This window comes from Phyllopteryx taeniolatus, chromosome 21, assembly GCF_024500385.1.
Source record: "Phyllopteryx taeniolatus isolate TA_2022b chromosome 21, UOR_Ptae_1.2, whole genome shotgun sequence".
Classification (NCBI taxonomy): domain Eukaryota; kingdom Metazoa; phylum Chordata; class Actinopteri; order Syngnathiformes; family Syngnathidae; genus Phyllopteryx; species Phyllopteryx taeniolatus.
This window is the reverse complement of record NC_084522.1, coordinates 9,633,723-9,659,572: the sequence shown is the minus strand read 5'-3', so window position 1 is coordinate 9,659,572 and position 25,850 is coordinate 9,633,723. Positions and strand designations below refer to the sequence as shown.

Sequence of the window (25,850 nt, the reverse complement as noted above, 5' to 3'; positions counted from 1 at the left end):
TGGTCAGGGCAAATTTTGACCCGTTTTGACATTTCATAGCATATTTTTAAAAAAGCTGCCTGCTTTGAGGTCAATTGAATTGCATATCGTTACAGTTACGTAGTTTGAAGGGTCATGGGGGAATCTCGGAACGGTAAAACAGCATAAAAATGATCGGACAGAAGTCATACAAAGGTCAGAGGTTGCCTTGACACGAGCAAAGAAATATGCAATTTCCCTTTTATCTGAAAAATTGATTAAGGAGTAATCATCCATTTATTCATGTTGGACAGGCTATTAATACACATTGACAATATCTTTAGGTCATCATTTGATATAGACAATTATTATAATGATATTCTTGCCCCAGGTCAAAATTGACCCGGAACATACTATGTGCATGGAAAGTGATCAATATGTACGGGTTAATGTGTGTGTGTGTGTGTGACAATGTGTTTTGTCATGCTACTGTCTTGCTCTTTTGCGTTATCAAATATTTAGACATTCATTTCAAAAGGTTAATACTTTGGCCACTCTATTTACAGCTCTGATGGAACACATTTCCATGCAATAACACAATATTTCACCTTATAAATATATGATGTCTAATGTATTGCACATGATTAAAGCATTCTGCATACTGTAGTAGCAATATTATAGTCCTTTGGAAAGGGCATTTTCTTTCTCTCGTTATCAAAGATGCTCAGCCTATGTCTGTAATAACAGTCAGCAAATAATTTCATACAATCATTTAAGTGTTTCCCACCATAGCATGTGTGGCAGATCCCCGAGGCCAACAAAATAATCAACAGCTGATCCAATAGCCGACTCCCATTCTTCATGTCATGGCACAGAGCAGAGGAGACTCCTGTTGGTGCTCTCTCAGTCCATCAAGTAATATTCAGGGACATGAGGTGAGACTTCAAGTGAAATCTGAAGTAGAATTCCTCTTGAATGATGAAAACAAAGTTTGCACCGTGTGTCCAGCTCAGGTGAAGTATTTGCAGCCGGTGGAATCGATGACGCAGGACTCGGTGCATCTGAGCTGTCCGAAGCATCTGTAGAAGACGCAGAGGACGGTATTAAGCAAATGCAACTCATGTGTAAGTGTATTCAAATTCAGTGTAATTCTAGTTTTCATCATATTTTAAGAAGTGCGGGTCGTTATTTTGGAAAGTACCCTAATGCCGAGTTTCTCTTTTGTCTGTTGTTCCACCGCGTTTACACTTCTTTCACTATGTCAGAACCATAAAGGCGGGGAAACAATTTTTAACTCCACAGCCATATTTCTCAAAGTGTGGTACGCGGTACACAGAAGAATCACTGCGCAAGAAAAGTTCTCTTGTAAGTTTTTTGTGCAATTCATTTGCATGTAATCGTCAACGTTCTTTTTGTTTTCAGACTCTTATTTAATTAGACAATTTAGCTAGACATTTCATTTAACTTTTACGTGTTATACATTTTAATTGTTTTTTTTTTAAGGACAGCTTTTTCGTTTTCCTACATTTAAGTGTTAATGTTCAAACTGCCAAATTTTACAGTGGCTTACAATAATGTTAACTACTGTATACAGTACCTTTTAGGACTAAAACTCCTTTTTGATGAACACTGGGGCCTACTATACTACTCTATTTCTACTGTACGTTGGTAATGGTGATAGATGGAGAGCCAAGTATTATAATAACATTCATTGCAATAATGCACTGCTCTGATCTCGCAGTTGAATCACACCTACAGAAAGCACTTGTATGAAGCTATCTTGGATTCTGTGATCTTACCCAGGAAGATAGGATTTGCATGTCTGATGGCCAAAGTCTTTTCCATCACACTCCTCCATGCCTTCATGTCGATAACCATCTCCACAATAGGCCCATTTGCAGTCTGGACTCAGGGCAGAAGACGGCAAAATGGCAAAGAGCCACGAAGGAGTGAAAGAGAGGAAAGTTTTAGTGCCAGTGCAGCATTTTGCAGCGAATTTAATTGAGGAGGAAGGTAGAATGTGGCGATGCATGCATGCTACGGAAGAGAACATCAAGGACGCTCTTTGTTGCTTTTATAGTGTTGTGGCTCTGTATATTTGTCAACACGGTATGTATTGGAAAGCAGATCAGCGTTCTCAAACATAGAGCTCTTGTAATTAAATAGCTCCAAAAATAGCCAGATCATGCGTAGAAATGTGACTCACTCAGACAAGAGTCGGTGACAATTTGGTTTCCATCGTCACATTCCTCTCCATCCTGTGGCTGCACCTTCCCATCTCCGCACGCACCGACTCTGTCTGGTACTTTCTCAGTAGACTGGAATTGCTGGAAGGGCTGTAAAAGAAATAATATATTTCTTGTGTTTATGTGGCACATTCAGATTTGCATTTGCTCCTCACCTGTATGGGCTTCCATCCATCTTTATCTCGAAAGTAGAGTGCCTTCTGATCCTTCCTGAATGCTATCGCATGATCCAGATGTAGACGGCCCAGCTCCTCCTCGTTTCTCACCACAAATATCTACAAATATTTGAATAAAAGAATAATGCGGGTTGATGAGTTACAGCAAAATTAATTTCAAATTATGAAATGAGCACTTTTATGTGAATGTCGCCTTACAGCGGGGACTTGATTGGGGATCTCCTCGTGTCTGTAGCTTCCAGAAGGCGCATTGTTCGCTAATAGAAAAGGGTCACACTCACAGCGACCAGGTGGGCCAGGAAGACCCTTCTCACCCTTTTCCCCTGCTAGATAGAGACCTGCCAGATGCACAGTGGTGGATTAACACAAGCGTCGCGGTGACTGTATAGCCACCGGATGTGTGACAGTTACCAGCGGCCGGTGGACCGGGTGGACCGGGTGGGCCATTTGGACCACGGGGACCAGGTTTGCCCATAAGTCCTGATGCTCCAGTCTCTCCCTTTTCTCCCTTACCAAACCAGAAAAAAAATCCCCAAATTTGATTTGTGTATGTTTGCCATGAGTGACTCAGACATCCTACATGTCGGTATGTTCACCTGTTTGCCTCTCTTCCCAGGTCGCCCAGTGGGTCCTCTTTTGCCCGGGACCCCTGTCTCTCCCTTTGGTCCTTGTTCACCCTGTAAAAAGTGCCAGGTATGGGTTAATATTGAGTGAAATCAAAACATTTATTGGAATTTTGTTCCATACCTTCTGACCTAGCATTCCAGGCAAACCAGTGGTGCCCTAAAGAGTGACAGAATGAGAAGAATCAGTCAAAATAAACATAATGACATCAAAATACAATAAATTAGCGTGAATGTGATGAAAAAAAAAAATGCTTTTCTTACTTTATCACCTTTTGATCCTGGTATTCCTGGGCTTCCACTATCCCCCTTTTCACAACAAAAATGGAACAAATATCAACTATAGATTCACATACACAAACACAAACAAAATACATGTTTGGCTTTCAGGTTTAAAGAGAAAGTCTTTAGTAGTAACAAACAGATATTTTGTACAACAATTCCAAACCTACCTTCTCTCCTCTGTAACCAGGCATACCCTATAAGAAAAGAGAAATATAATAATGAATCATCAATTTGAAAAAAGAAAATTGGGTGCTTACCTTACTTCCTGGGGGTCCCCTCAGTCCTGGTAGTCCCATGAGTCCTGGGTCTCCTTTTTCACCCTAAGAAAAACAAAGTAGCTCTGTCTTTTCGATGCCACACTAGTTGTATTTTTATTTTTTTTAATGGGTATTTATTGGGTAGCGATATAGCATTAATAAATCCAAGTTGATATAACAAATGGTAGACAGGCAGTTGCACACAAACGAACAACAAACTCACACTGATGAAAACATAACACTTACCATGGGTCCCTGTGGACCAGGCCATCCGGGAAGTCCTTGTTTCCCTGGAAGACCCGGCGCTCCAGTACGTCCCTAAAAAAAATGGCAGATGATACCATTGTGTTATATAAATGCCTGGAAATAACAGTTTGACCTTCTATGATTCCTTAATCAGATACAACAGATGACTGTGCTAGCTGTAAATACACCCCTGAGGTTTGTGGATTGTGCTTTGCAGTCAGGAGAGCCTAATACATTACAAAACATCTATGTGATGCTTGTATGGGGGTCCCGCGGCTGCTGCCATGCGAGCAGTGTGCTCTCATTTGCCTGCTTGTCATTAAATGAACAGCAGCCTGTCGGGACACAGTGGACCTGCTGCTCCTGCTGCTGTGTGGGGTGATTTATCATTGGGTGAGAGTAAAAAGCACTTAGGGAGATTAAGGAGCTGAAATGGATTGCTCAGCAGGACTGGAGTCCAGTACCAAGACTGTTGTATAATGGATGCGGGCCAAGAAAACAGGAGTGTAGAAAGGAGTGAAAGAGGTCGAAAGAAAAATTGAAAGCGTTGAGGAGAGGAGGGTGGAGAAAGAGAGCAGGCGTCTTTTCATGCGGCCTAATCCCGCGTGACCCATTTAAATGGCTGCGGACTATGCTCTTCGGACTATGTCAACTGACTTATCACACAGCTTGAGAGGACAACATCGAAGGAGAAAATCCAGCCCCAATTATTCCACGGTGGACTGGGAAGAGATGAGCTCACAGCGTACGTGAGAGGTGGAGTGGCTCACCTTTGACCCTGGACGTCCAATTTCTCCCTGAGAAAGAAAAATGAGGGAAGAGAGAGGAACATGAGTACACACACACACATATCAAAGAATGCCCCAATAGACCAGAAAATGCACCTTTTCCCCTTTTGGTCCCCGTATGCCAGGCAAGCCACTGTCACCCTGAAAGATGACGGGAAATTCATTTACATATATTCAGACCTGTCCACTTATTTCAGCTTTACAAGGGCCTCCCCACCTCTGGGCCACGGGGTCCCGGAGGTCCCGGTGACCCAGCTGGGCACCTCGGTATCACCGGATGTTCATTTTGCTGCGCCTCTCCTCGAAACACTGCCGGCACGAGCACGCTGTCACCATCCTTCAAGGGAGAAAGCGTCGTAAGAAATCCTTCCATGCAAATATGTTGCTGTGCGTGTGACAGTTACAGGTTTGCCCTGCTTCCAGAGCTGAGGTGGGCGTGGTGGGAAGAGTGGAGGCGGAGGTGGGGACATCAGACAACAGGGCTCAAACTTCATTGGCTTATCCAGCAACTTGAGGACTGGGAAGAAACATGCAAGTATTGTTACACACACTGCTCTTCCTGTTGCCATCATGACACACACACACACTTTAGAACATCCTACCTGAGTGAGATGTGAAGGATCTGTCCATGAAGGAGTGATGGGACGTAGCCCACCCAGGACTCACAAGAATGTGGAAAGACACTGCAAATGTCACCAAATCCATCTCTAGTGTGGATTCTACCCTTTAAAAGTGAACAAATGACACATTTAGAGGTGATTACTACTGCTGGCTCTCTTAATCTTTACATACTCTTTGGTTCAAATTTGAACCAAAGAGTATGATGTGCACTTGACTGCATGTTGCAAGTGCAATGAAGCGTGTGACATACGCATCAATGCAAATAAAGCCCCTTATGCTCTACAATGCAGCAGTTGCAAGTATGCAAAGACTGCAAATCCAAGAGGCTGCCTCATACTGAGCCAAGTTAAGGGAAAACGATACTGCACCTGAGCAATTGCTTCACTCGTGGCATGTGTTATCTTAAACTATAATCTCAAAACGTCGCAATGTCATGCTTTTCGTGATCTCTCTTACCGTCCACTGCAAACTGTAGACACGCTGGCTTTTCCACCGAAAAGAGATGCCTATCAAAGTAAATATTCTCGATCCAGTGAACGGCGATCTTCTTGCATAACGTCGTTGCAGAAAAAAAAGACTTCTCTTCTAGGAATGATGTTTCCAAGAGGACACTGAGTGGCGCAAGGCGCAGCTCAATCCCAATGGTTCCGAAAAGCCGACTGAAGTGACACGCGGAGGATGCGACTGGCACTGATGGCCATCATTTGCAATGCGGCTGGTGTCTTCCGATGGGAAATGGTGCCATCTGCTGGACACCTAAGTCCATAACAGGTGAATCTCAATCAATCATTCATTCATTCATTTAATTAAATAAATATAGTGTAATATCGTGGAAACGTTTAGAATTTGTTTACATTTTTTTTAATTTCAGTAGTTGAATAATAAAAGTGATATTATTTATTATGGATATTAATCAAATGCATAGGAACATACTTATAAGAAGGCCAAATCCTAATTAAAGTCTATATTTAAAATAATTTGTTATGGTTTCTTGTGTGATATTAATTTTTTTTTTGAGATAGTTAATTTGGGGCTTTCGTTAGCTGTACGCTGTAATCTTCACATTATTGCTAAAAGTATTGAAATATGAATTGAAGTGAATCTATTTGATAAACAAGTTTCACTTTTTGAATTAAACTACTGAATGTGTTCCACGAAATTTTAATTTATTGAGAGCCACCCTTTGTAACCCTTTCATTATAATGCAGTCGAGTTCTACACCACCACAAACTAGTACTATAATAATACATTTAATAACTCACTGACAGTGTTAATCTAATGTGGACCTAATGTTGTGGCCAGTGAGAGGAATTCCCATGTTAAAACACTACACGTGTACCATTTATCCATCTGTCTAAATTCTAAGGTTTAAATGCAATTGTTAGACTTGGACTTGGAGAAGGCGTTCGACCGTGTCCCTCGGGGAGTCCTTTGGAGGGTGCCTCGGGAGTATGGGCTACCGTAGCCCCTGATACGGGCTGTTCGGTCCTTTGTACGACCCGAGTCAGAGTTTGGGCCGCATATCCGGCAGTAAGTCGGAATCGTTCCCGGTGAGGGTTGGACTCCGCCAAGGTTGCCCTTTGTCACTGATTCTGTTCATAACTTTTATCGACAGAATTTCTAGGCGCAGCCGAGACGTAGAGGGGGTCCGGTTTGGTGGCCTCAGAATTGCATCTCTGCTTTTTGAAGATGATGTGGTTCTGTTGGCTTCATCAAGCCGTGACCTCCAACTCTCACTGGAGCGGTTCACAGCCGAGTGTGAAGCGGCTGGGATGAGAATCAGCACCTCCAAATCTGAGACCATGGTCTTCAGTCGGAAAAGGGTGGCGTGGCCTCTGCGGGTCGGGGATGAGATCCTGCCCCAAGTGGAGGAGTTCAAGTATCTTGTGGTCTTGTTCACGAGTGAGGGAAGAATGGAGGCGGATCGGTGCAGCGGCTGCAGTGATGCGGACTTTGTATCGATCCGTTGTGGTAAAGAAGGAGCTAAGCCGAAAAGGGAAGCTCTCGATTTTATCGGTCAATCTACGTTCCTACCCTCACCTATGGTCACGAGCTTTGGGTCGTGACCGAAAGAACGAGATTCCTGGATACGAGCGGCCGAAATGAGTTTCCTCCGCAGGGTGTCTGGGCTCTCCCTTAGAGATAGGGTGAGAAGCTCGGTCATCCGGGAGGATCTCAGAGTAAAGCTGCTGCTCCTCCACATCGAGAGGAGCCAGATGAGGTGGTTAGGGCATCTGATTCGGATGCCTCCCCGGTGAGGTGTTCCGGGCACGTCCCACCGGGAGGAGACCCCGGGGACAACCCAAGACACGCTGGAGAGACTACATCCTTCGGCTGGCCTGGGAACGCCTCGGGATCCCCCCGGAAGAGCTGGATGAAGTGGCTGGGGAGAGGGAAGTCTGGGCGTCCCTGCTAAAGCTACTGCCCCCGCGACCCGACCTCAGATAAGCGGTAGAAAATGGATGGATGGATGGATGGATGTTAGACCTATCACAATAGTACACTTAAGTCAAATATTAATCTTCTCAAAACATTTAAGAGTACAGTAATTAGCAAACTGATCAGGAGATTTAACTAATGACATAAAAAAGACTATTTGTATCCGATTGAAAAACGGACTATTTATTGCACTGCAAATTATTGTTGGTACATTTCAATGAATTGTATCGTTAAATTGGTCTTTGTATGTATAATATGTATGTATTTGGGATTAGACCAGGTTAAAGAATTGCATGTGTTTCATAAAGCCTACCAGGCACCATTATAAAAGACTACACATTTTTGTGTCAAGCTGTGCCACACAATTGCTTTTTTCTAGTTTAACACAACAATATAAAGTTGATTCTCCATTAATTTATTTTGTGTGTGTTGAAGAAATAAAATACAATTGTGTGGAACTGCTTGAAATATAAATATTGATTAAAGTTATTTTTCCGTGTTAGGATACCATCATATTTGTCTTTCATGTGTGTAAAGTATGAATGAATACAAATAAATAAAACGTTAGGTAGTGCAGCATCAACAAATGCTGTAACAAATAAGAAAGAATAACGAAGTCACAGAAAAATAAATGTCTTAAAGTTGCAAATTATGCATGATAACAAAGAAACAAAAGTGCAAATGGTTTGAGTGTGATGGCGATGACCAGTAGTAGACATTTTTATGTGATTAATAGTTTAATATTGTAGTTCAACAGAATCTTGATCAAATTGTCCACAGCTACAGAACACATGTGCAGTTGTCGTGCGTCTATTTGGGTGAGGTGGAATCCTTTAAATATGCAATGATATCCTGTCTCTCTTTTTTCTTTTTGAGACCAGCGAAGATCATCTTGGTACCGGGAATATATTTCTTTGGGTTTTCAAGGTAGACCATCAAAGTCTCTTCACTCCATATAATACCTAGAAAAACAAGCATTACTTTACTTGCTTGTAATAAAAAGTATGCAATGACCTGCATTATCAGAGTCTGCAAAGAGAGCCGCTCTGCCTGTTCAGACCTGCAACTCTGAAGACAGTCACACGTAAAAAAACAAAAAACAAATGACTACTTCCTAGTACTACTACAATGGCTGTACATTGAACAATCGGGACACTGTTAAAAACAATTTACTACCGCAGATCTAAAACCAAAACGAGTACCTCTTCAAATAACACTATTTTGCGACTATACTTCTTCTGTATTTGTATGGCACTTCACAATCACAGGAAAACCTCAAGAAATTCAAAACAAAATACTATAATACAACAATGGTATGACATGAAGTAACAACGAACAAAAACATGCATCATCAATTCAGTGGGTCATACCTTTGTCAATATTTGCTCGTGTATAAGAAAAGCCCGGTGCCTGTCCTGTCTTCCTCCCAAACAAACCCCACAGGTTTGGCCCTACTTTGTGTTTTCCACTTTCCTCCACAGTGTGACACTGGGAACATTTCAATACAAACACCTTCTTCCCTTTAGCCACGTCCCCCATGGCCACAAGCTGGGAAGAGAAGAAAATACACCAAGAACAATTTATTTGTGTGCACAAGATAAATGATCTGAATTCTTCTCAATAATGATCATTACCTGTACACGTAAACATAGGGACCAGTGGTATGTCTACTATACAAGACATTAAGTATGTTTGTGTATCTGGATCATCTACTACAGTTATCTAGACATAATGCTCAAAAAGTGACATTAAATGGAGAGAAGGGGAAAAAAACTTTTGGATTCAGTAAACAAGTGTAAACATCCTTACCTTTCTGTTCGTTCAGGTATGGAGCCTAAACTTCGTGACATAAGAGGCACCACCCTTCTTTTTTTTCTCTTTTTTTCTGGGGCTGACGTTATCCAACTCTCCAAACTAACATCTCGGATTTCAGGAGGGTGTGTTTGTCTGGGTGAGTCATCTGTGATTCATCCAAGTGAGGGTTCATTGTATGTTAACATTAATAATAATAATAATAATAATAATAATAATAATAAATAATTATTTACCTTACAGGTAAACCGGGCTATCACAAACAGAAACACTTCCGCGTATATGTGACGTCACGATTTCGCACCTGACCCCTGTTCGTCGTTGGTGGCGAATATTGCCAAATGTAATGTTAATAACAAAATGTAATCGTGACCACTGGCATGTGGCTATTTTGTTTCTGTTTATTTGTTCTTTATATTTTTTTTGTATGTGTAATAGTTACCCATTTTGTTACATGTACATTATAATTTTGTTGTATATATTATAATGTTAAATAAAGATTTAAGAAAAAAATCATCAGAATCGTCAGTGGCAAGCTAAGCTAGTTAGGTTGAGGCAACATTCGGCAACAGTGTACACAGTACAATATTGTTTCAACTTTTAGTGATTCAAGGTGCAATGAAATTGATGTTTAAGTGAAACGAACCTGCAAACATGGTCAAGAGTTGACCACCAAAGAAGAAGTTGGCTATCAAGCACGTATTCAGGTGATTTGATGACAAACACAAACACAACGTTAACGAGCATATTTATCTTGCTGCGAATAATAACATTATTTCCTGGCAAAAAAAACAAGTTTACATTAATATACTATGTCTCGAGGATGGTTACAACTCAACTTTACCGGTAGTGTTATTGTTATGCAGTATTCTTTTTATTGACCAGTAGAGGGGAGCAAAAACAATTCTTTTCAAAGGCAATTCACACAATACAGACTTATTTGCCACACAATATGACTTTACACAGAACCTGCTATCTAAATTTATCATTCCACTGACGCTAAAACCCTGAAAATATTTTCATGATTTCTTGGAGACTCTTTATTTGTGCCTCAATTTCTTCCAAACTGAAGTTAAAATCCTCAAAACTTTAGGAAAAAAAAAATCACCGGTTAATAATTACTTACAGATTTGAATACACTTAAAATAATACTAAATCATCCAGATATATAATAATACAGTTGTGCTCATAAATTAACATAGTCTGACATAATTTCTGAAATATTGACATTTAAAAAAAAAAAAAAATATATATATATATATATATATATATATATGACTGATGACTGAACAGGTACCAGCGCATTATGTCCTTTATTTCTTAATTTTGTTTTCATGATCCTGCAATGCCTTATAGATTAAATTGAATCCCATTAAAAATAAAATAAATCTGATTTACCTGATCACTCAGATGAAGAATGGTACGCATCTTACAAATTCTACCAGGCTTTGAAAACTTATGAGCACAACTGTTTTGCTATTTTTTGACAGAAAAAAAAAGATGGCTAGTCATTACATTTACCTACCAATGCAAGCCTGTTCCACAACTTGGCTCTGGCTAACATTTGAAGAAGACTCCAGCACAGAATGTTTATCCTCTGTCTTTGGGGTGCTTCTGGGTTCTGAACCTCTCTGACATATTCAGCACATTTTTCGATCCCCTCCCAGGACCTTCCAAACCTCTGGGGCTTGTTGGGAGGTGACTTGTAATCACCAGGATCTTTCGCTCCCAAAGCGTATAGGGCCATGGTGGTGAGCAGGTGGGGGGATTTAACAGCAGGCGGGTGGAGCTCAACAGTAGTGGGGAGGCTCATTCTCCTTGTGGTCGGGGCCAGATCTATTTTGAAGTGCTCCGGGTGCAAACTCCTCCGCAATTCACCTTTTTTCAGTGGACATTTTTTTAAATGTTTATTTGGGTTAGCTATTGTTCAAGTTTTCTTAAAACGTTTCTTCTAAAGACTGAAATTATAATTTTTGTTCCTCCCAGGCCCTAAACTGTTGTATATTTATATAGACAGGTGCATCTCAACATATTATAATATCGTAGATATAATTTTAATAGTTCAAAAAGTAAAATTTGGATCCAGTATTACAATACTCGCAAAAAGTTAGAGGCAAATTTCAGGATGAAACCTATATGTCCTATGTCCATTTGAGGTAGACTTAATTTGACCTCTCAACATTTTAATGCACATTTCCAACTATTCAATGTCTCAGTGCAGTTCTCTAACAAGGGGCTGAACAGCAAAATTGACAACCTGAATCGGCTAATACAATTGCCAGGATATCCACTTAAAAGCTTTTCTGTGACACTTCCAGTCTCTCTGTATCTCTGCTGTAACCTGCTGATGACACTCCGTGACATTCTAAGCAAAATAAACAAATGTTATAGTCCAATGAAACCAAGGTTCAACTTGTTGGCCATAATTCCAAAAGGTATATTTGGACAAGGGGGATGGAATTATAAACAGGTTGAAATATCAGTTAGTGTTAGCACAAAACCTTCAGGCTTCTGCTAAAAATAAAAAAATAAAAATGTCAGGAAAAGCCTACTAGAGCAGATTAACTTTCATCACAGCTAACAAGCGGTAGCCACATTATTTCAATTGTTTATTTTTACCTCCCTTTTCGAAAAGATGAAAATTTATTTTAATTACGTTGTACAGGTTATATGTCACATTAACTGTGGAATTAAAACAAAATAAGATTTATCTTGGTATAATTTTTTTTAATATCACAAAAACCTAGCATTTGAACAGGGGTGTGTAGATGTTTTATATCTACTGTACATGTACAAATGGACATGTCATTAAGAGAGGGGTGTACTCAATTGATTATAAAAGATATCCATAATAAAAATGATAACTTGTTGTCTTCCTGTATGAAGATGACTTGTCAATGACATAAATAAATATTGCCATACAACAAGCACACAAAAGTATAATTCTTACCTTATAGTCTTACCTGGTGGTGTGTATGCATTCTTACAATGTGCCATCCTTGATCGCAACTCTGCAGGTCTTTCCCACAGCGGATCGATTTCGCACTGACCTTCGGGATGGACACGGTCGCAGCGTCGTGACCTCCCAGCATCAAGAGAACTGACAGTAAGATTTTTGTCACCATGTTAATTAACACTTGTAGACACCAATGCACCTCAATCCCCACTGACCTGTGTTAATAAAGACCACTGCCGAAACACGTCACCTGTGGCGTGGCGTGGCGTGCTACAGACACCCATGCAAACTGACACATGGAAGCCTCATTTAAACTGAACACATTCCTGAATGAATACTCATCCGGCGAGGACAATATCCGTTGAGGGTAGGCTATACAGTATGACTGTCCTAATTGGGCTGATGAATGAGCTCATTGGGCTTTTGTTAAAGTAATATAGAGGGAGCTCATACTTGAGAGACCAGCTTGAGAGGTGACAATAATTGGGTCAATTTATAATTAAAAATAGTTCACATTTTTATTAGCATTTTTAGATCTGTAATGAGTCTTTCGTCGACTAGAGCACAAGCAGGTGGCGTCACTTCTGATCATCTTTTCTGCCCGTAAGGAGAAGAAAAGCATTTTCACTCATGGAGGCAGCACTTCATATACTCAAATGGTTATTTAACCTAAATCCTATACTCAGACAATTTGGAACACATTAGGTGTACTTGCAAATAACATTCAATAGAAGAATTCTGCCTCTCCTCTTATTTTTACTATCACTTTCAGAGATTTAATAATTATACAATAGGTGAAGGTATAGTTTGCGAAGGTGTAGAACTGCATTTGAAATGTGTTTAACACTTGTATTTGGGTGCCTCGTGTAGTTATGAAAGAGGCCAAATATTATAATATATTTAATAATGCGGCACGTTAGCACATCTGCCTCACAGTTCTGAGGACCGGGGTTCGCATCCCGGCCCCGCCTGTGTGGAGTTTGCATGTTCTCCCCGTGCTTGCGTGAGTTTTCTCCTCGCACGTCCCAAAAACATGTGTGGTAGGTTGGTTGAAGACTCTAAATTGCCCGTGGGTGTGAATGTGAGTGCAAATGGTTGTTTGTTTATATGTGCCCTGCGATTGGCTGGCGCCCAGTTCAGGGTGTACCCCGCCTCTCGGCCGAAGACAGCTGGGATAGGCTCCAACACGCCCGTGACCCTAGTGAGGACAAGCGCTATAGAAAAAGGATGGATGAATATATAAATGACCTGTTCTGATTTTGCTGTTTTAGTGTCACAGAATGAATGACAATAAAACAAATAGTAAGATAATATCTGTTATTTGCATTTTTATTTTCTAATATATATATATATATATATATATATATATATATATATATATATATATATATATATATATATATATATATATATATAAGCGGAACGGAAGATGAATGAATGAATATTTAATAATATTTATATGTTAGTGCTTGAGGTGACATTTTCTTAAATATGATGACACATATACACATATAATACAATTAAATGGCAAAAACTGTTTTCAATCAGCTTTTTTCATGTGTAGACTGACTGTCAGATAAAGATAAAGAGATTTTACAGTCTTTCATCTTTGACATGATCCAGGCAGATGAGTGGCTGCAGGTCAGCTAAGCCATTCTCCGAATAACATCTAACCAAAGACAGATGTGGCAATGATGTCACCCAGCATTCCTGTTTGCCTATTTGAACACACGCACCGGAGCTGTATGCATCCAAAGCAGAAAGAATGTGAGGAACGCCTAGCGCGAGGCACAGGTTCATTAGGAATTTGTAATTCGGTTGACGTTCCGTTTGCTGTGTTGCCATGGTGAGCCCCCCCCCCCCCCCCCCCCCCTCCCTCCTCCACTCAGTGCTTCACTACCAACCTTGCCATTTTATGGCCATGTTTTGTGTCAATCTTTCTGTATTATCATTTAGCTCCAGCCTCTTTTTGACCCTTCTTTGGACACTATCTCCTCTGGCTTGTGGACGAAGGGCTTCCAGATTTACGGCGCCCTCTACTACAGTTTTTCACAGTCATGTCCAGAGAGAGCTTTCCCGTACTTCCAGCTTTCTCTTTGTTCTCTCACTGAGCTCTCTGAGCACTCCCCCATAGACCTTTCTGCACTGGCATTGTTGTCTCCTCCTCCTCCGCCTCCTCCTCCTTCCTAACGTTTTTAATGTACATGTCTCGCCATCCTCCCAAGTGGCCTTTTCATCTTGCCATTTACTTGCTGTTGTCGCCCTCTCTTACTCTCTGTCACTCCCACCTGTCTGTTTGCTAGGAAACACCCTTGATTAAAATGCAACCTTTAATTGTTACAAAGCAGCTCTTTTTTTTTTTTTTTTTGGTCCTAGAAATATTTTTGTGTAACACATGAACAAAACATTCATTGGGTGCATTTTGAGCGAAGTTCCAAATATGGTACAGAAAAATTGAATGTTTAGGTCAACAAATGCAATCACCCTCAATGTATTATATTACGTGTTTGGTAACCCTCGTCTATTAACTTGTCGGGGATCTGGAAGCGTTCCCAGAATTCCTCTCCAGAAGAGGGACATCCTTGGATTTGTTGGGTGATTTGTGGGATGGTGCGGTTATCTCCGCTTTGAGATGATTTATGTCAGGGTTTATCCTCCCCTTCACTTTAGACATCAGTCGAGTCATCGTCATAACACTTTACATGCCCGCACATGCAGCACAGAGATGCATTCAATCACATCCTTTTGGCAGTTTATAGTTTTATCAATGATCGCATCCATTTCTGCAGGAACCCTGCAATGTGATTTAGAGTATGGGAAGATGCCCCGATGCTGTCAAAGGCTCACAGTATTTGTTTGTGCTGTGTTGCCATGATGGTATTGGATGGAACCTCAGTTTTAAATATTAAACCTCTTAAAATAATTCAAATCAAAGACAGTGAATAAGAGTCCAATTCCATGCTACCATTATGTGAAAATGTCAAAGAAATGCACTATCTGGACAAGCAATATCTGGACACCTCTAGTAATCCATTAATAAATCAATCAGAAGATTGATGACTATCACATAGGTGTCTCGGGTTTGCAGGTCTTCATCTTGCCGACCAAGACATTATGGACAATATGCTTCCAACTTTGTACCCCAGTGCACAAAACAAGGTCTACAAAGGCATGGGTGGATGAGTTAGGTGTGGAAGATCTCTGACAGCCGTGTCCTTAACACATCTGTTAACCAAAATAAAGACTCAAATCTTCAAGCTTCATCGTGCTGACAGATTGTGTTAAATCTGTGACAATTAATATCAGATGCAAACTGAAATGACTAGTTTTTGCTCAATTATTACTATAAAATCTTGAACTCCCACCCTGCCCATCCATGGATTAATTGGTTTAGAATTATTTCTCTATGTTTGTATGAATGTTGGCAAGTTGATCTGTAGGGTCCCGTCATTTGAATCTTATGTAAATCCTTTTGTCATTTAGTATTTTTTTTTTTTTTACACATTATGCAAAACGTAGCAGCTGTAATCCAGCAGATGGCGCACTGTTGCTGTTAAAGCATTGAAGGACCGCCTAGAATGGGGCGGAGATTGAAAGGAGGCCCTCCTCAGTGAGGGCTTGGCCTAAAAAAGAAGGAGGTGTTTGGGTGACTGCTGAGAGGAGGAGGTGTTGAAAATTTAAGCCAATCAGCATGCAGAAAATAATTAACCAATCAGGGAGGAAAAAACAGATGAGGCAGGCAGGAAGCTGAGCAAATAACCCTTGATTAGAGAGAGGAGGTGGAGGATGGGATGAATGATTGAAGGGAGAAAAAGGGTGCCTGGTGTGTGTGTGTGTGTCTGTGTGCGTGCGTGTGCGTTAAATAAAAAAGCCATAGTATCGGCATACTATAGATATATATATATATATATATATATTCAGATTTACTGTTTTAAACAGATGTCACACAATGCAAGACTTTTAGCTACTCCATTTTATTTATTTTACCCAATTAACTTTAATGGAACAAAGAGAAGTTATGCGATGTTATGTGGGAAAAAAAATAAGGAATGAAGAACTAAAAATGGCTATATTCAGATGGTAATCTGTTGACGGAGTCTCATGGTCTTTGGGCCGTGGAAACCTTTCACAGCTCTGTTCGGTATATATTCTGAAGACATCTTGTGTCAATTAGAATTAAAGCGTCTTTTTATTCCGTTTTATTGCTATAAGAATTATGTGTGCAAGAACAATGATGGGAGGGTAGATTTCGAAGAAAAAACATAGGAGAAAAGAAGCACAAATTGGCACAGTGAGTCGCTGAAGAGGTTGAGAAAATGCTCTTTCCCTCAGTGTTTCCCCTGACCTTTGGGCCCTCTCTCTGGCTGCTGTTCAGTGGGTCAGAGGGGGTCAAAGAGCGCCTCAACACCCACACAGAGTGCCACGCTATGACCTCCAACCCCTCCCCACCGTGCAGCTGAACTCTACACAGCGCCTAAAGCAAAGCAGTCAGAGCGTAAAAGCATGCAGGCGAAAACAATAACAGCATCACCCTTTTCTTTTTACCATATTTTCCTCTGTTAAAAAAAAATAAGATTAAACATTATCACTTACCCAAAGCACACTTAATCCACCAAATCCCAGTATACAGTTGCACTCAAAATTATCCAACCTCTATTGTAAATGACATTTATTTGCTAATTGTCCAAACATTTAATACACAGTTAAAAAAAAAAAAAAAAAAAAGAGGCAATATTAGTTGTGTTGAGTTTCCTTCTTGCTTAATTGGTTCATTGCAAATGTATTGTTTATTGCTTTGTCTACAATATTAAGTTTGTAACCTTGGCAAATAAATACAATTTGTCCTGAAAGTACCGTTAAATAAATCAATCTTCAGTCACTCAAAACTGATTTCCACTCAGTATTATATATTTAGGACATCTCAGGTTCTTCAATATCATTCATAGTTGCCATCTGACACTATGAATTTAATTCCCCAGTTATGGGGGGTTAAAAATGATTTGGGATGTAGTGGCGGTTTTTTTGTAACAATTTGAGTGTGGTAACAAATACTACCTTGTGTAAAACCTACAAAATAATTGTCTCTGTTAATGCGACTCTAAACAATAAAGTTAACATGGGTAAAGTCAATTTGAAGCCCCCTGTTGGCCATTTCCTTGTTCTGATCATATTTATAACCTTTTCCTTTAACTTGAGCTTGTTTACTACTCTGTATATTACCAGAAGTCACTATGATGATCGGCGCTTGCATAATTTAGGTCATACTAACGCCAGCATTTAACAGATTTGTCATATCAAACTGAGAGGCAACGTGCACTTGTTTTGGGATGTTCAGTCGCTATATGGAAAGTGAGTGTGAAATTTAGTTAAATAAAAATACATTAGCACTGTAGTAAAAAGTTAGTTTGATCTCTGAGTATCCATGAAGTTATTAGTTAGTTTCCTTGTCAAATTATTACATATTTACATTAACTAGTTATTCTAATGGCACATACAGTAGTTTGAATCCAAAGTAAATGCAATATTAAAATGCCTCATTCTAACTCTATTGGCCCAACTGTAATTGTACATGCAACAATCTTCCAGAACTGAGGCAGAACATGCCGGGCTTGTACTACATTGAGATCACTGTAATGCCAAATTAGATTCAGTGATGTGCATTATGTAGGTTTATGATCACATGTGAATGATAACAAAATCTATTATTAAATGGATGCATATATTGCGGCCTTTAAACAGGACATATAGTATTGAAGAGCTTACAGCACTCTTGCAGCTGCGTACAGTTACAACATCCATTCTCATGGTTCATTTCCAGGAAGCTTTCAACCTCTGATACGTTAACCTCAATAAATCAAGACTGTAGTTATATGTTACATTAAGTGTGCCGTTATGCATAATTATTACTGCATTAATCACTTTATCTCTGTGCTTACTGCCTTTTAATATTTCCTGATTCAGTTATTAGGGCATTCTTGAAAAGCAGTTATTTTAAAATTAGTCCAGTGATTGTGTGGCTAGTTATTTGTCTTAGATACAGCATTTGAATAATTTTATATTGAATTTTATACTGTTATATGTATAAAAAGTGTATACTGTTTGAAAAGGGTAACATCCGGTTGAATTATAAATACTTGTTAAAACAATCTAACAAAGGAAAAAGTTGAGAAAAACTGCTACTAATGATTAACCAGCTTCTTTATCATTAGTGATAGGCTAGTGTCATACGTTGTCTGTCAGGCTATAATACAGTAATAAAGTTGTATTGATATGCCCATAGTCCAACACAGAAAGAACAGCTCTTCAGTCTTGCAAGTAAAACAAAGCAATACTTCAAGAAGGAAGGTGGCATTACTATATCTGATTAACTAAAAGAAGTTTTCTATAAATTCGTAATATCTTTGGAGCAAGAAGAATGCAGCGTTGACAATTATTATCAAGGTGACGACCATGTCGGCAATTACTGCGACTGCGGTCGTGGTCGATAAAGAATGAATAGAGAGATCATTTGAATCTTGTATATTGGTTCATAAAAAATATATGAGCTTTAGGGATTGAAACTGTTCAATTAAAAATACATAAAACTCAGTCAGGTGAGCCTCATCAGTATTTAGAGCATTTGATATACACGAGTGATTTTGGAATATCTGCCTTGGGTATTCAATGCTGTGCATAAAAATTGTGGACCTAATTAGTTTGAATACATTTTCCCCGTAACCTTTAAACCTTAAGATGTGAACGTAACATGTTGCCTAAATGATATGTATGACCTTTCCCGCCCCCCCTTAAAATGTATTTTTACACTTTATTCTCAAAATATTGCGACCTATTTCTCGTAAAAGTTTCTCTTGATGTTAAATTCTGTTCTTTTTCTTCTTTAGAACATTTGTCTTGTCTTATAAAGTTGCACCTTTTTCTCATAATATTACAAATTATGTTATTCTTTTAATACAGGTGCCTTTACTGTAATTGTAAAATTACATCTGTATTCTTATAATATTGTATTTGCATAGTTTTTCTTTTTTCATTGTGGCCCTAATACCCTTGTGTATATTAAGTTTATTTCTGTTTCCAGTATTTAAGCACACACATTTGTGTCACTTTTGTGTGCTTAAATTTTTTTTTTCTGATTTTGTGTGTGTGTGCGTGCGTGTGTGTGTCATAGCCGTACTGTAAAATCATCCCCGCTTTTCTCCCTCCACTTCCCCTCCTTTTTCCACTCTCTCCGTTTGCCGTTCCCGGCAGCTCACTTTGGCATGTGCGGCTTTTTGCGTGTGTGTCTGCGCTTGTTTGTACCTCATACAAAGCAACTTGATCTGGATCAGAGCTTTCAGCGCGGCCTGTCGGATCCCCAGAGTTTTGAGGGAAAGTCGGGGAGAGTCCAATTTGACCTCAGTAGCACCATTTACACACATAGAAACACACACCCTGGTACACACTGCGTGCAGCACTGAGTGGTAGGGACAGCTGTGGGATAGTGACCTCATCTTTAGTTGCTGGCTGTTGCATTTGATCTGAGCTGAGGGAAAGATTGAGGCTGAAACACTGGATTGCACTCTGGACCCACAGAAAATCCTTGTGTGTTTTGTGTTTGCGTCCTTGTGTGCACACCTATGGTAGGTATGTGTGAAGGTTTACAGACAGTAATAAAACCACCACAACATTGAACCATAACAGCCTCTGCCCTACCCACGCGTCCGCCCGCTGATTGATGCGTTGTATATATCCCATGCGGTAACCGGATCCCTCTCTTCCAGCGGTTGTTGTAAATACAGGCTGTTGAAGTACCAAGCTGCCAGGCAGACTGTCTCTGGTGGGGATTTAGCCACACTCTGAAGCCTGCCACCGCACTGCCGAGGCCCCCCACCCGAGGGCACCGAAGAACACACGATCCCCCCCCCCAACCTAGCATGACGAGATCAAGCAATGATAACATTCCGGTGCGTACAGGCACATTTGCAAGGGAGGTCATCCAAGGTCTTTGTTAGCATTCATGTGCGGATTCATTAGACATCTGACTTGATCTAAGGAGTAAATTAGCTGTTAGCGGAGCAAAGGAAAGTGTGCCATGCCGTGAGTCTTTGCGGTTAGTTGAAGATGACAACACACACACACTCATGCTTGTCTTACAGTTTGAGTGGCATCCCCTTGGCGCCCCCTCTCCCTGTCAGCAGGGGTTACAAATACCTGTGTGTGGGTCAGACGTAAGGCTTGCAGAATTTCAGGATTCTTGTGGGAACCTTTCAATGGGATTTAAATGTACAGGAAAATGTGTTGAATTTCAGGTGTGTCTATCGGAGGAAGCTGAAGTTGAAAAAAGATCCCTCCATCTATCTTCTATACTGCTTGTCCACATTAGTGTTGGAGCCTATCCCAGCTGACATTGAGCGAAATATGCGGTACACCCTGGACTGGTTGCCAGTCACACATATAGACAAACAACCATTCACACCAATTTGAATTTGGTAGGCAGACGCACTAACCACTATTTCTATGTGCAGCCTAAAAAAATAAAAATAATAATCATTATTATGGTTAGAACAGCCACATTGAATACAAATTTAGTTGCACTATCCATCCCTCAGCCCCACGCATCCATTAAACAGCACCCAACTTCCTACAAGACTATTTGAGGCCACAAACCCCTTCATGCCCTTTGCGATTACTCCGTCACGTACACTGATAAGTTCCAAAATATTGACTACTGCTTTTACAACATGTTTTTCACCACACCCCTTGCACACGCTGAGCATTGCTCCATCACATGCACTGCTAAGTTCTCAAATATTGACTACTGCTTTTACATGTGTTTCATTGTTGAATGATTAAAGCATTGTACGATTCACAATTAAATCAAAGTCACAAATCACATTTTTTAATTTATGTCGGTTTTATGGTGATTTATACCAGTTATTACCAGTTCGATTTGTATTAAACATCATTTGAGTTTTTAAAATGGGAGAATTTCAAAATATACATTTACACTAGAAAAACCTGCTGAAATAAGAAAAAGCACAAATGAACACATACATAAAAAATATGTTTACGTATACTGAAGAAAACTATATTAACTACATAACAGGCCTCATCAACTGACATTGATGTCCAGAATTCCTAAAATCTGAATATGAATGTTTATTTACAAACCATGAATCCATAATTGAATGATTTACCAGAAAATTATTTTGATGCCATGGGACCAATAGTCTCAAGTTACTTTTCATGTTTGAATGTCTATTCACGTGAAAGATTTGTTTCGGTATATTTTGCAATAGCAATCATGTTTTTCTTCATTGTTATGCCAAAAAGCATTGATGTGAACCAAATGTACACAATAAGTGTCACAAAATGTCAGAGAGAGAGACTAATGAGAGTGAGTGCAAAACTACCACCCACTGTAGCAGACAGCAGCCAGCAGCCAGTGGGCCACTGTGCAGAAAGTCAGCATAAACAAAAGGTACAAAAGCCATCTGGGCTAAGCAGCTACACTACATCCAGAGACAAAAGCGTCTCATTCATGCTGCCCAACCCAGCTAGGGCCATCTGCTCTTGTCGAGAGTGAGTGGGAGATGGGACCTCCTTACCTCCAGGACCCCCAGAGGTCCCAAAGTGAACCAGGAATCATGCTCGTTTTACATTAGCATAGTATTATAGATATGACTAATTAGGTCTTTGAAATATGAAATGAAGATGATTAACAAAGCCAAGATGCAGAATCTCGCGTGTGAACTTTCACAATGAGAACATATGTGAGCTTTTTGTAGCGCAACAATGGTGAAAGGCGAGAGAAAATGGATTCAACACACTTGAACACACTCAGAATACCACAAAACGTCTGGTATATTCAACTAATATATTCGTATCTATTTGTATTTTGCATTAAGCATGATGATTTTCCATGTTTTTTTCCTCTCTTTGCATCGTTATAGACCATGTGGAAAATTAGCTTGTGCACGGGTAATTTCTAATTCCCTTTGAAATCAAGGCTGAATGCTCTTTTTGCCGTTACCACTGTAAAGTGGATGAGCAAGAACCGCTTAAACTATAACTCATTTTAACATAGCCTACTCTATCTTAAATCAGGGCAGTCTTCAAAGATTCGATCTAAAGTATACTTGACACATGAGCAATTCATTTGATTTCAAGATTAAAATATTGATTCCAAGTGCATCTTCATCAGAGCTTGATTATTCTGAGGAAACGTCTTGTCTTGGAATAAAGGTTATTGCCTCATGTCCAAGAAACTAATGAGTGAATGATGATTAACAAAAGCGAACTATGTATGTTGGTGTATTATGCATGTATTTATTCCAGTTCAAGCAGATTCAAAATTTTAACATTTCAGCTGTTCTTTTGCATTAGCCTTGCCACGAGATAAAATTGTGCAGACTCAACAGTTAGCAGCTTAGTTGACTTGGGATGCTTCAATGCAAATGTGGTAGTAAGTCTCACATGTGAAAGTTGCAAATAAGTCAAGTCTTAACCTTCAAGTTTCCTAAGTTACTGCTGCAAAAATCAAGCAAGTCATGTCGAGCCTCCCCATAATGTCGAGCAGGTCATGTATTTTTCACTTAATAGCTAACATAGCTTACCTGCGTCTCTGGGTTTCATAGTGACGGATCAAGTTAGATGTCGTAGTTGTTGTGTCTGTTATCTTGGAGTTGCAAACCTTGCATGTTGCAATTCTGTTTTTCCCAATTTTCTCTAAAACATAGTACGTGACTACAAATGTAATGATTTTTTTGACCTCCTTCCACAATACAGTACTGCACATCTGTACATGTTTCAGTGGCCTAAGCACTGCGCATTATAGCATGCAGTGGGTTGCCAGGTTTGTGTGAAGTACACACAAAGAAATACTTTTCTGTAAAAATAATGCCACAATGTAGATTGACAAGCATAAGTAGAATGCCTTGAAAAGTCAAGTCAAACTTGAGTCTCTTGAATATCAAGCCGAAGTCGAGTCTTTCATCAGTCTTTAGAAATGCGAGTCCTAAAATTGGCAACTCGAGTCTGATTCAAGTCAAGTAATGTGACTCGAGCTCCACCTCTTAAATGCAAAAAATACATAGTGGACGGTATGTGCAACTTTTACATCTGCCTTTAATTTAATGCATAAGCTACAATCTGCAGAGGTGCACTGTCAAAGCGGTTCTTGCTGAAAGATCGTGTGCCCAAATTTATGCCTCCTAATGCCTGGTTTTGGTTCTAAAACACAGCCCCGCACGAGAAAATTTGGAAATCCCACTCAGCCACTGACACCCTCATGTCAGAGGCTTGACATTAATGAGAAAGCCACTCCACCCTGCTGGTGGCCTTAAAGTGGCCAGAGTGTGTATGCAAACTGTTTTTGAATTGTTTAAGCTGACTCAAATGTGCTTGACATTCTGTCTTACCTGAGATAAAATAAGATGCATTCCTATACACACTCATAGCCTATTACGGTGGGATCCAATACTTTACAAGAAAATGTATAATTATATGGTTATTGATTATATAATATAATTGTATTCATCAACATTTAGCCTTAAACAGTGAGATATATGGCCAATTAAATACTTCCCGATTTAGCGCCGGGTTAGCTAGATCAATAGGTAGACACATCGCCACCAAGTATCAAAAGTGAGAAGTACATTGCAGATAAATATTAAGTTTATAAAGGCTGTGTTAAATGACGTTTCTAGAATATGCCGGAAATGGCCTCCCTCCTGGACTTTAGACATGCCTGCAAAAGATAATAGTTGATAGGCTTGTTTGCCTTTAGACAATACCACAAAATAACCGCAGTTTATGTGGTGTGGTTAAAAATATTACTCAGTAAATTACTTTAGGCGCACTGTATTTGTCATATAAAGTAAATTAACTTACAGTGTATCTGTATTTGTGGACCCGCAGGGTACTAAAGAGTAGTGACAAGCTTTGACAGGTACGGCATAGTGCTGCTCCTCCTCGCTGTCAAACAAACCGCACAAAGGAAACCAAAAATAACAGGTTTCATGTCGGCAAAAGTGAGTGATTGCGGTTTTCAAATAATAAATTAGGAAAATGATATACAATCACTCGACATGTTTCTCTCTCTTGTACCACCCCTCCTCTCATTTCTTTAACCTCCCTTTTCCTTGTAAAGGCCTCTTTATACTCCCGCGGCCGACAACGCCCGCATTGCATCATGTGACCTACGAATTTGCCCCGCACGGCCCCTCTGCGTAGGTTGACGCGCCCACGGCAAAAATTGTGGCTGCGCGTCGAACGCCGCGGAGATCATCTCTCGCGATTGGTCCGTTTTAGTCACATGCTGTGATGACGTACTCAGCTTGCCCCTTGGTTCTACATACCATCTACGCCGCCACCTTCCCGATCGATTTTGTTGCACAATTAAACGTATCCTCTGGTCATCTAGGTCCATTTGTTCCAGCAGACACTGTTCCACGGTCGCCATTGTTGTTGCTTTCTTCCTTGTTACTGAAAGGAAAGTAAAAATGGCTACTGGAAATGGCCCCAAAAAAATGCAGAGGAAACTCCACCTTGTGGTGTCCTAGCCAATACCAGCCGAAGCGACACCCCGACTTGGAGGTGAACTGCAGTACATTTTCAAAACTGCGCGCGTGGGTTGCGCTCGAGTATAAAGGAAAACTACGCGAGGGACAGCCGCAGTGACGTCAGCGCGGTCGCCGTCCAAGCGAGTATGAACAAGCTTTAATTCCTCGCTTAACTTTGTTCTCTCTCAGCACCGTCTCACCTGAATGTGAGGTACAAGTAGGTCTTCTAAACTTGTCTGAGCATGAACAAAGGTGAATGTGTGCCAAGTATGAACTTGCATTCAGGAGGGGATAACCAAATACAACAATGCTCAACAAAGAAATGTGGAGAAAGCGCACGCATGGACTAAGAAAAAGGAGGGATAGTTTGTGTGCGTTAGTGTATTTCCTTGGTGAGAGTTTAGTGGTTGAGGTGTCAAGGCCTCGTCACCTTGACAACCAGGCCTGTATTTCACTCACTTGCTAAAAAAACGACTGAGAGAGGCCCCTGGCTTCTAACCCCCTGTCAAAGCCGTCTATAGCTGCACACATACATACACACTCACACACACCGAAAATGGACCCACTCTATTCATTTAACTCACTTCCCAGGCGTTACACAACTTGTTTACGTCCCTCTGAAACCTTCCTCTGTGTGTTAGTGAGCCTCGTTTAAGAGTAGCTGTGTACCTGGCATGTGAGGGGAAAACAACAGGTATAGAAGGTCATGGGACTCAGCATGCTTCTGTAACTATACAGAGAAAAGTTTTGGGACAGATGACCGTTACACCTACTCGGGTTGTGCATCTCCATCACTGAGGTCGTTGCAATTTCGATACATAGCCAATGATACAAGGACATATAAAGTAAAATCCTGATGCCAGATGATTTGACAGATCAAGGCAAGCTGATCAATCGTGGAGCA

The 25,850-nt window shown here is 40.2% G+C and overlaps 2 protein-coding genes across 4 annotated transcripts; both read right to left on the bottom strand.

The window, feature by feature from the left end:
- Positions 1-62: 62 nt before the first annotated feature.
- On the bottom strand, positions 63-8,212 carry wu:fc38h03 (acetylcholinesterase collagenic tail peptide). The gene is made up of 17 exons (XM_061759777.1): positions 5,182-8,212; positions 4,984-5,096; positions 4,797-4,916; positions 4,676-4,720; positions 4,562-4,588; positions 3,792-3,863; positions 3,546-3,608; positions 3,456-3,482; positions 3,268-3,312; positions 3,128-3,163; positions 2,977-3,057; positions 2,792-2,888; positions 2,579-2,718; positions 2,360-2,479; positions 2,165-2,294; positions 1,758-1,860; positions 63-1,037 (listed from the first exon to the last, which is right to left on the bottom strand). Exons 1-17 carry the CDS (start codon positions 5,282-5,284, stop codon positions 968-970), a joined length of 1,392 nt encoding a protein of 463 aa, XP_061615761.1. The 5' UTR covers positions 5,285-8,212; the 3' UTR covers positions 63-967.
- Positions 8,213-8,357: 145 nt separating this feature from the next.
- On the bottom strand, positions 8,358-24,923 carry LOC133470870 (cytochrome c-b-like). 3 transcript variants are annotated; one of them, XM_061759780.1, is made up of 5 exons: positions 24,743-24,923; positions 12,415-12,551; positions 10,977-11,329; positions 9,010-9,187; positions 8,358-8,601 (listed from the first exon to the last, which is right to left on the bottom strand). In XM_061759780.1, the coding sequence occupies exons 1-5, from the start codon at positions 24,844-24,846 to the stop codon at positions 8,450-8,452; spliced, it is 924 nt and encodes a 307-aa protein (XP_061615764.1). In that variant the 5' UTR covers positions 24,847-24,923; the 3' UTR covers positions 8,358-8,449. The 3 variants fall into 3 exon arrangements, with proteins under 3 accessions (XP_061615764.1, XP_061615765.1, XP_061615766.1); XM_061759781.1 differs by lacking the exons at positions 10,977-11,329; positions 12,415-12,551; positions 24,743-24,923 and adding an exon at positions 9,449-9,608; XM_061759782.1 differs by lacking the exons at positions 10,977-11,329; positions 12,415-12,551; positions 24,743-24,923 and adding an exon at positions 9,274-9,440.
- Positions 24,924-25,850: the final 927 nt, after the last annotated feature.

Excerpts from the sequence above, each read along its gene's own strand:
- LOC133470870 (XM_061759780.1), bottom strand. The coding sequence starts at position 24,846 with ATGGCGACCGTGGAACAGTGTCTGCTGGAACAAATGGACCTAGATGAC. Across the intron at positions 12,552-24,742 it reads GGAAGGTGGCGGCGTAGATG|TTCTCTTGATGCTGGGAGGT; the intron begins GTATGTAGAACC and ends TCTTACTGTCAG. Across the intron at positions 11,330-12,414 it reads GAATGCATACACACCACCAG|GTGAATTGCGGAGGAGTTTG; the intron begins GTAAGACTATAA and ends CACTGAAAAAAG.
- wu:fc38h03 (XM_061759777.1), bottom strand. The coding sequence starts at position 5,284 with ATGGATTTGGTGACATTTGCAGTGTCTTTCCACATTCTTGTGAGTCCT. Across the intron at positions 5,097-5,181 it reads ATCCTTCACATCTCACTCAG|TCCTCAAGTTGCTGGATAAG; the intron begins GTAGGATGTTCT and ends GTTTCTTCCCAG. Across the intron at positions 2,719-2,791 it reads ACCCGGTCCACCGGCCGCTG|GTCTCTATCTAGCAGGGGAA; the intron begins GTAACTGTCACA and ends TGCATCTGGCAG.